The sequence below is a fragment of the Aptenodytes patagonicus genome, chromosome 15 (genome assembly GCF_965638725.1).
Source record: "Aptenodytes patagonicus chromosome 15, bAptPat1.pri.cur, whole genome shotgun sequence".
NCBI classification, from domain to species: domain Eukaryota; kingdom Metazoa; phylum Chordata; class Aves; order Sphenisciformes; family Spheniscidae; genus Aptenodytes; species Aptenodytes patagonicus.
This window is the reverse complement of record NC_134963.1, coordinates 11,068,673-11,078,965: the sequence shown is the minus strand read 5'-3', so window position 1 is coordinate 11,078,965 and position 10,293 is coordinate 11,068,673. Positions and strand designations below refer to the sequence as shown.

The 10,293-nt window shown below is 61.7% G+C and overlaps 1 gene segment (V, D, J or C); it reads left to right on the top strand.

The window, feature by feature from the left end:
* Positions 1-4,693: 4,693 nt before the first annotated feature.
* Positions 4,694-5,256, top strand: LOC143167576 (Ig lambda chain V-1 region-like). The segment is given in 2 exon segments: positions 4,694-4,739; positions 4,874-5,256. Coding segments are annotated over 2 exon segments (429 nt in total).
* Positions 5,257-10,293: the final 5,037 nt, after the last annotated feature.

The window sequence follows — 10,293 nt, the reverse complement described above, 5'->3', positions numbered from 1 at the left end:
CGTATTAGAATGCGTAAGCATAAGGTATGTTAATAGCGAGAAGTGTAAGCTAATCGGGAAGATCAACAAAGCATGTTTTCTTTCCAGGAACATCATCCCTTCATTTGTACTGATGGATATCCAGGCTTCCACCGTTGTCACTTATGTGTACCAACTAATTGAGGATGATGTGCAAGTAGAAAGAATTGAGTTCAAGAAGTACTGAATCATGGTCAAACCTGCTTGTTGACTTCTCACCGCCTTTCATTCCTTCTCCTTCCAGTTAAGTCGAAGTGGAGGCAGGCCACGGGGGGGTGCTGCTGCTGCGGCGGCGTGTTGGACTGCGAAGCAGCCACGACACTTTCTGGCTTGTGAGCTTGTAAAAAAGCGTTAGTCTTGGTTGCGAACCCGAACTTGAAGCAGAAGCAGCTGCTGATTAAGAGAAAGAGGCCTGTGGAAAATATCCTGTGTCTAAGGAGGGGCTGCTGTGTTCCTGGCCTAAGGGAGTCACAGGGGGTGGTGGTAGCTTGGCATTGAACCTCTTCTGTAGAACGAACATAGAATAATAAATCCCCGTCTTCATGTGTCCGGGTCCTATTGATTATGCTTCTGAAAGGTGAAGGGGGGCTGGAATTTGGTGTGAGGGGGCTCGGGGGGCCGAAAGGAAGCTGCTGTTTGCTTCCTGAGACGCAGTCCTGAATCATTTTGGGGTCTGTCAGAGAGGCCCAAGGACCCTAACGGCTTCGGCAGACCCGTCCCACCTCCTGCTTAGGAGCAGCACGGAAAGGCAGAGGCGGGTCTGGGAAGGGTGGCGTGGAGAGCTCTGCGCGGGTGTGTGGGGCTGGGCAGGCTGGGCGTTTGCCCTCATGCTCCAGAGGTAGCGGAGGCCAGGGCGCTTTGCCTCGTCCCCGCGGTGCTGCTGAGAAGTGGGAGCGTCTGTGCTGGTGGAGCAATCCTGGCCCCTGGCCCGGGAGGTCTCGGAGCACCAGCCTGCAGTGGGGGTGCACTGCGGGCTTGTGCTGGGCCGGCCACGGGTGCGGAGCCCCGCGGAGAAGCGCCCGGGGCGGGAGGGGAAGGGGAGCGGGAGCGCGGCTGGAGGAGCTGTGCTGCCGCAGAGGGATGCTCTAAGGGTGGGTGAGGCCAGGGACGCAGGCCGGGCTAAGGCGGCTGCAGAGGCCGCTTCAGCAAGGCAGGGCAGAAAAGTGTTTCGGCCATCCCTTGGCACGTGTCTTGGCTAAGGCTGTATTTACCAAAACCAGAGTCGAGGAGCACTTGCCCGGACACCTCGATCCAGCTCGTCACAGTCTTGTGGCTCCTGAGAGAAACGCGGTTGTGGTGCCCTGGTGTGAAGCAGGACCTGGTTTTGCCAGCTGAGTGGCCCAGGGAGCAGGCGGCCCAGAGCGACCTCGGTGCCTTTTGGTGGGCCAGAGACGTGCCTGCAGTGGGCAGGGGGAGCACTGGGACAGGAGCTGCCAGTGAACGTTGGGGGCCACGTTTCCACGGAGGGGCCGTGCCCAGGCATGCGGGGGCTTAAGAGGGAGTCGGGGTCCATGGCACAGCCCCATCGGCGTGGGGACGCAGAGCTGGTGGCATGACGCCGTGGCCTGGGCCCCTCGCCTCCTCGCGGTGCTCACCCACGGCCGGACTGGCTGTGCCTGGCTGGGGCCTTTGGGCTCAGGGGGCCCATCCCCGTCCCGCTGCCCAGGGAAGGCTGTGCTCCTGGGGCACTGCCTGACCCCCGTCTTCTGCCCTCTCTCCTCTCCTTCTCCGGGTTCCCTGGTCCAGGCAGCACTGACTCAGCCACCCTCGATGTCAGCGAACCCAGGAGAAACCGTCCGGATCACCTGCTCCGGGGGTAGCAGCGGCAGCTACTATGGCTGGTACCAGCAGAAGACACCTGGGAGTGGCCCTGTCACTGTGATCTACAATAACAACAAGAGACCCTCGGACATCCCTTCGCGATTCTCTGGCTCCGCATCCGGCACCACGGGCACGTTAACCATCACTGGGGTCCAAGCCGAGGACGAGGCTGTCTATTACTGTGGTAGCAACGATGGCAGCAGTGCTGGTCAGCACGACGGAGGCACCGACTCTGGCATTACCCCTCTTCTTGCTGCTGCCGCTTCTCCTTGCAGGACCCTCGCGCTCTGGCCTTGGGCTCTGTGTGCGGGGCTCTGGGTCCCTCCATGGCATCATGGTCTCTGGGCACAGGAGCCCTGTCCCTTTCCCGCTGCCTGGGGAGGGCTGTGCTCCTGGGGCCAAGTCCCTTCTTCTCCCCTCTCTCCTCTCCCTCTCCAGGTTCCCTGGTCCAGGCAGCGCTGACTCAGCCGTCCTCGGTGTCAGCGAACCTGGGAGAAACCGTCCGGATCACCTGCTCCAGGAGCAGCAGCTGGTATGGCTGGTTCCAGCAGAAGGTACCTGGCAGTGCCCCTGTCACTGTGATCTACAGCAGCAACAAGAGACCCTCAGACATCCCTTCGCGATTCTCCGGCTCCACGTCCGGCTCCACGAGCACGTTAACCATCACTGGGGTCCAAGCCGAGGACGAGGCTGTCTATTACTGTGGTAGCTGGGAGAGCAGCAGCAATGCTGTTACAGTGATGCAGAGAGACGTGGACGTGAGCTACAGAGGAGTTAAAAAATGGAGGTTCTCTGCCCGTCTCCCTCACGGCAGAGCAGGGCTGTGGGGCTGAGACAGGTTCGTGTCCCCTCTGCATGGCCGTGGCTGTGAATGCCCTCCTGATTGTACCATGCCATGCAGGAGGTGACCCTGGGGCTGTGCCTGTCCCTACAAAAGGCATGGCATTGCCTTATCACCTGCCCCACTGCCTCATGCTGCTGGCGGCCACGTCCTCTTGCTTCTGCCAGCTCTCCTCCAGGGCCCCAGGGCTCAGGCCTTGCGCTCTGTGTAGGGGCTGTGGTCCCTCTGTGCCATTGGGACCTTTGGGCACGGGGGCCCTGTCACGCTGCTCGGGGAGGGCTGTGCTCCTGGGGCACTGGCTGACCCCCGTCTTCTCCCCTCTCTCCTCTCCCTCTCCAGGTTCCCTGGTCCAGGCAGCACTGACTCAGCCGTCCTCGGTGTCAGCGAACCCAGGAGAAACCATCCGGATCACCTGCTCCGGGAGCAGCTACAGCTATGGCTGGTACCAGCAGAAGGTTCCTGGCAGTGCCCCCGTCACTGTGATCTATCAGAGCAACAAGAGACCCTCGGACATCCCTTCGCGATTCTCCGGATCCAAGTCCGGCTCCACGGGCACGTTAACCATCACTGGGGTCCAAGCCGAGGACGAGGCTGTCTACTACTGTGGTGGCGATGACAGCAGCTATAATGGTGGCATAGAGCAATGGGGAAGTTATACAAAAACCTCCTGCCATCGCAGAGGCTAGTTAGGAGTCCCTGCTGTCCCCGTTTGATGGTGGGGCAGGTCCTTGCCATGGCCCTGCCCCTGCTGCCCTGTGGTGTAGGTGGCTGTGCCTGGTGTCCCGTCTCGGCTGTCCCTTAGAGCCCCAGGTCTGTGCCTGTCCCCTGTCATCTGGGGAGGGGATGACTGCCAGCAGCCCTGCTCCTGCCCCTGTCCCTCACTGCACCAGGACCCCCCTCATCACTGGCACCTGCTCCCCACCACCCTCTCGTCTTCCCCTGGAGCTGCCATGAGGTGCTGTGCCTGCTGGCAGACTTCTTCCTGGCCTGGAGGTGTCCAGCTGGCACGGCTCTGTGTGAGCACTGGCATGGAAATGTCCAACAGCTCCTGCAGCCAAAGGGCTCCGGCTGGAGCCATGCCGCAGGGAGGGAGTGTGGCACCGCTGGGCTGTTGCAGAGGCCCTTGTGCTGTGGGCACGTTCAAGTCCTAGGCAGGGTGAGGTGTGGGCTGAGGAGCCGTAGGTAGTGCCATGGGTGTGGGGTGGCCGGCGCAGCTGGGTGCAGGCTGGGGGAGCCCAGCTGGCCTGGGCTGCAGGTGGGGGGTGCCTGGACGTGCTTGGGCAGGACCTGCCTGCAGCAAGGTCTCTGCCCTACTCCTCGGCATCACGGTGGGGGAGTTCAGCCTGCTGAAACCTTGGCCCTATCACAGATAGGCAGGACCGTGCTGCTGGCCGAGGGGCCAGGACAAAGCTTCACCTTCAAACCCTGGGATGAGGAGTTTGGGGGAGCAAAGCCCTGCTGGTGGGAAGCCTGGGCACCTGACAGTCTATCAAGGGCTGCAGGCCAGGGGAGCTTGCAGCTCCATGCCCAGGGACCCTGCCCACTGGGGCTGTCCCACAGGCACCACGATGTGCCCTGAGGATTGCCTGTGAGGGGCCTGAGCCCATCCAGAGGGTGCTGGGCTGTGGGGCAGAGCTCAAAGGCATGGGGCCAGAGACCGTCTCCTCTGCTCACCCAAGGCCATGACCAGGCAGGAGAAGGGCTGGCCAGGGGGAAAGGCTGCAGCTGGACCCAAGGGAAGGAGGGCAGGAATGGGGGGATATCTCCCAACATCTGGGGCTGGCAGGCAGAAAGGTGTTGCTGCTGCCCCGTTCCACGTGCCCAGAGCTGTCTGCAGCTGGTGCTGCCCCAGCCCCTCTGTGCTCTGGGCAGGCCAGGCAGGATCCGGCCCTGAGCGTGGGGTCAGATTTGCATGGAGGGGCCATGCCCCAGGTGGGTGGGGGCTTAAAAGGGAGTCGGGGTCCGCAAAAGAACTCCATCAGCGTGGAGACATGGAGCTGGTGGGATCGCGCCATGGCCTGGGCTCCTCTCCTCCTCGCGGTGCTTGCCCACGTCTCAGGTGCCCTGGCCAGACTCACTGTGCCCGGCCGGGGCCTCTGGGCACAGGGAGCCCATCCCGCTGCCCAGGGAGGGCTGTGCTCCTGGGGCACTGGCTGACCCCCGTCTTCTCCCCTCTCTCCTCTCCCTCTCCAGGTTCCCTGGTCCAGGCAGCAGTGACTCAGCCGCCCTCGATGTCAGCAAACCCAGGAGGAACTGTCAAGATCACCTGCTCCGGGCTTAGCAGCAGCAGTGCTTATGCTGGCTGGTACCAGCAGAAGGTTCCTGGCAGTGCCCCCGTCACTGTGATCTACTACAACGACAAGAGACCCTCGGACATCCCTTCGCGATTCTCCGGATCCAAGTCCGGCTCCACAGCCACATTAACCATCACTGGGGTCCAAGCCGAGGACGAGGCTGTCTATTACTGTGGTGGCTACGACAGCAGCTATAATGGTGACACAGAGCACTGGGGAAGTGATACAAAAACCTCCCGCCATCACAAGGGCCAGTTAGGAGTCTCAGCTGTCCCTGTTTGATGGTGGTGCAGGTCCCCACCATGGCCCTGCCCTGCGCTGCAGGTGGCTGTGCCTGGTGTCCAGGCTCAGCTATCCCTTAGAGCCCCAGGTCTGTGCCAGTCCCCTGTCATTTGGGGAGGAGAGCAGATAGGCTAGGACAGGACAGGACAGGATAGGACAGGATATTTCTGTTGGAGGGGACCTACAACGATCGTCTAGTCCAACTGCCTGACCACTTCAGGGCTGACCAAACATTAAAGCCTGTTATTAAGGGCATTGTCCTAATGCCTCTGTAACACTGACAGGCTTGGGGCATCGACTGCCTCTCTAGGAAGGCTGTCCAGTGTTTGACCACCCTCTTGGTAAAGAAGTGCTGGGATGACCCCCAGCAGCCCTGTCCCTGCCCCGTGCTGCAGGTCCGAGGTCCCCTGCGCTCCCCAGCTGGCACCCAGGGCCCTGCTGGGTGCCTCCCTGCCCTCCTCCCAGCCCAGCTGCGTCAGGAGCCCCTGGGCCATGGCCCCAGGGGGGTTCAGCCCCAGGGCCATCGCCCCAGGGGGCAGAGCAGGGCTGGCCAGGGGCTGCTCTGTTGTACTGCAAGAGGAGCCATGGGCTACGCCAGCGTTGGCTGTGTTTGCACCTCTGGCCCCCTGGGAAGCTCTTGGCCCTGGGCAATGTCCCACCATGGCCCCACAACAGCAAGGCGCTGCCCAGCACCCTGACCCCATCCCCGTCCTGTTGCGGGACCCCGGGACTGGGGCTACTGCTGGGCACAAAGGTGCTGGCTCCTCTGTGTCATGGGGGGCTGCTTGTTTTCAGCTTTGACATTTCCTGCCTCCCCATGAGTGTGACGGGACAGGGGACACAGACTGGGTGTGAGGGTGTGTGATAGGGCCAGGCTGTGGGCAGGGGTGCTGGCCCCACGGGGGCTGCGTTTGTGGTGTCGGGAGCTGCCGCATGGGTAGCCGGCTCCCAGGTCGCCTTGTCCCCCAGCTCTGTGCCCAGGACCGTGGTGTTGGGAGGGCCACGTGCCATGGGCCGGGGCCAGGAGGGCATGGGCAGGGATGCATCGAGCACCCTGTGGTCCTCAAGGGCGAGGGCTATTCTGTGCTCCCCAGCGAGCCCCGCTCCCAGGCGTGCTCCTCGTCCGCTCCACATTAAGGTCACAGGGGCTCATCAATCACAGATAATGTTCAGCTGAGGAGCTCAGAGGGATGGAAAGGGGGGCTTTGCTCCTCCTGCCTTTTCCCAGCCCTTTCCCCATGGGAGACCCTAGCTGGGCCCAGCTGGACCGCAAAAATCCACCCCAGTGGCAATAGCGTGGGCAAGGGCTTGTCCTTCCATCCTCGGCACAGGCACCAGTTCATCTGCTCCCCGCAACCTGTGGGGGGGATGTTGGAGCTACGGGTGCTGCCTGCCACCCCCTACCCCCCTGCCCCCAGCGCCCGGCTCTCCCGCGCCCTTTGGCCCTGCAGCCATTCGGCCTGGACTGGGGACAGGGGGTCTCTGCTGGTGGATTTTGGGCTCTGAGCTGGGACGTGGCTCCGCTCTATGCCCGGGGACAAGCCCCACTGCATCTGGGATGGTGGGGTTGGGCGGGGAGTGGGGAGGGAGGTGGGGAGAGAGGCATGGGCAGGATCCGGCCCTGAGCACGGGGTCAGATTTGCATGGAGGGGTTGTGCCCTGGGCAGGCGGGGGCTTAAAAGGGAGTCGGGGTCCGCAAAAGAGCTCCATCGGCGTGGGGACACGGAGCTGGTGGGATTGCGCCATGGCCTGGGCTCCTCTCCTCCTCGCGGTGCTCGCCCACAGCTCAGGTGCCCTGGCCAGACTCACTGTGCCCGGCCGGGGCCTCTGGGCACAGGGAGCCCATCTCTGTCCTGCTGCCCGGGGAGGGCTGTGCTCCTGGGGCACTGGCTGACCCCCGTCTCCTCCCCTCTCTCCTCTCCCTCTCCAGGTTCCCTGGTCCAGGCAGCAGTGACTCAGCCGTCCTCGATGTCAGCGAACCCAGGAGAAACCGTCCGGATCACCTGCTCCGGGGGTAGCAGCGGCAGCGGCTATGCTTATGCTGGCTGGTACCAGCAGAAGGTTCCTGGCAGTGCCCCCGTCACTGTGATCTACAACAACAACCAGAGACCCTCGGACATCCCTTCGCGATTCTCTGGCTCCGTGTCCGGCACCACGGGCACGTTAACCATCACTGGGGTCCAAGCCAAGGACGAGGCTGTCTATTACTGTGGTAGCAACGATGGCAGCAGTGCTGGTCAGCACGACGGAGGCACCGACTCTGGCATTACCCCTCTTCTTGCTGCTGCCGCTTCTCCTTGCAGGACCCTCGCGCTCTGGCCTTGGGCTCTGTGTGCGGGGCTCTGGGTCCCTCCATGGCATCATGGTCTCTGGGCACAGGAGCCCTGTCCCTTTCCCGCTGCCTGGGGAGGGCTGTGCTCCTGGGGCCAAGTCCCTTCTTCTCCCCTCTCTCCTCTCCCTCTCCAGGTTCCCTGGTCCAGGCAGCGCTGACTCAGCCGCCCTCAGTGTCAGCAAACCTGGGAGAAACCGTCCGGATCACCTGCTCCGGGAGCAGCAACAGCTACTACGGCTGGTTTCAGCAGAAGGTTCCTGGCAGTGCCCCCGTCACTGTGATCTACAACAGCAACCAGAGACCCTCGGACATCCCTTCGCGATTCTCCGGATCCCAGTCTGGCTCCACGAGCACGTTAACCATCACTGGGGTCCAAGCCGAGGACGAGGCTGTCTATTACTGCGGTGGCTACGATGGCAGCAGCTATGGTGTCTGGTGACAATGTGTAATAGGAAGTGAGACACAGACTCCAAAATCAGAGAAAATGAGCATGATGTCCCATGGTATGGAATATCCCTCTGGCCAGTTTGGGCCAGCTGTCCTGGCTGTGCCCCCTCCCAGCTTCTCGTGCACCTCCAGCCTTCTCGGTTGGTAGAGCACGGGAAGCTGAACAGTCCTTGACTAGTGTAAGCACTGCTTAGCAACAACTAAAACATCAGTGTGTTATCAACATTATCCTTGTCCTAAATCCAAACCACAGCACTGTACCAGCTACTGGGAAGAAAATTAACTCTATCCCAGCCAAGACCAGGACACCACGTCCAGGTCTGTTCTCCTCTGATTGTGGCATTCCCTGTCCCACTGCCCAGGGAGGGCTGTGCTCCTGGGGCACTGCCTGACCCCCGTCTCCTCCCCTCTCTCCTCTCCCTCTCCAGGTTCCCTGGTCCAGGCAGCGCTGACTCAGCCGTCCTCGGTGTCAGCGAACCCAGGAGAAACCATCCGGATCACCTGCTCCGGGATTGACAGCAGCAGTTATGCTGTTGGCTGGTACCAGCAGAAGGTTCCTGGCAGTGCCCCCGTCACTGTGATCTACGATAACACCAACAGACCCTCGGACATCCCTTCGCGATTCTCCGGCTCCACGTCCGGCTCCACGGGCACGTTAACCATCACTGGGGTCCAAGCAGAGGACGAGGCTGTCTATTACTGTGGTAGCAGGGACAGCAGCAGTGATGCTGTTGTAGTGACGCAGAGAGATGTGGAAGTGAGGTACAGAGGATTTAAAAATGTAGGTTCTCTGCCCTTCTCTCTCCTGGATGAGCAGAGCTGTGGGGCTGGAGCAAGTTCCTGTCCCTGTCCAAGGATATGCCTGTGAATGTTCTCCAGACTGTACCATGCCGTGCGCGAGATGACTCTGGGCCCGGGGGCGCTTCGTATCTCTCCCTACAGAAGGCATGGCATTGCCTTGTCCCCAGCCCAACTGCCTCTTGCTCCTGGCATCCCCATCCTCCTCTTCCTGTTGGAGTTGCCTCTGTGCTGGGCTGCTCTGGCCTGGGCAGGGTTGTGCTCCCCCATAATGTGCCCATACCCTGACCGAGGCCCTTATCCACCTCTGGCACTCCCCGTCCCTGCTTCTGCCAGCTCTCCTCCCGGGGCCCCAGGGCTCTGGCTTTGGGCTCTGAACGTGTTGCTCTGGGTCCTGTGTGGTATCGGGACCTTATGGAAGAGGGGCCCTGACCCCATCCCGCTGCCTGGGGAGGGCTGTGCTCCTGGGGCACTGGCTGACCCCCGTCTTCTCCCCTCTCTCCTCTCCCTCTCCAGGTTCCCTGGTCCAGGCAGCGCTGACTCAGCCGTCCTCGGTGTCAGCGAACCTGGGAGAAACCGTCCGGATCACCTGCTCCGGGGGTAGCGGTAGCTATGGCTGGTTCCAGCAGAAGGTTCCTGGCAGTGCCCCCGTCACTGTGATCTACAGCAGCAACAAGAGACCCTCGGACATCCCTTCGCGATTCTCCGGCTCCACATCCGGCTCCACGGGCACGTTAACCATCACTGGGGTCCAAGCCGAGGACGAGGCTGTCTATTACTGTGGTGGCTTGGACAGCAGCAGCAGCTATGGTGTCTGGTGACAATGAGTAATAGGAAGTGAGACACAGACTCCAAATCAGAGGCATGTTTTTCCGCCCTTCTCCCTCCTGGCCGAGCAGGGTTGTGGCTGTGGGCCTGAGGCAGGTTCCTGTCCCCTCTGCACAGCCGTGGCTGTGAATGTCCTCCCTTTTGTGTCCCAGAGCACTGGAGGTGACTCCGTGGCTGGGGCCCATTGTCCCTGTGCCTACAAAGTTCACAATGTGGCATTGTCTGCCACCCCACTGCCTCTTGCTACTGATGACATGTCACCATGTCATCATTCTGGCTCCTGCCAGAGCTGCCTCTGTGCTGGGCTGCGTTGTGCTGGGCTCACCTCCCCAAATGTGCCTGTGACCATGTCCGGGTCTGTTCTCCTCCAATTGTGGCATTCCCTGTCCCGCTGCTCGGGGAGGGCTGTGCTCCTGGGGCACTTGCTGACCCCTGTCTCCTCCCCTCTCTCCTCTCCCTCTCCAGGTTCCCTGGTCCAGGCAGCAGTGACTCAGCCGTCCTCGATGTCAGCAAACCCAGGAGAAACCGTCCGGATCACCTGCTCCGGGATTAGCAGCGGCAGCTACTATGGCTGGTACCAGCAGAAGGTTCCTGGCAGTGCCCCCGTCACTGTGATCTACAACAACAACCAG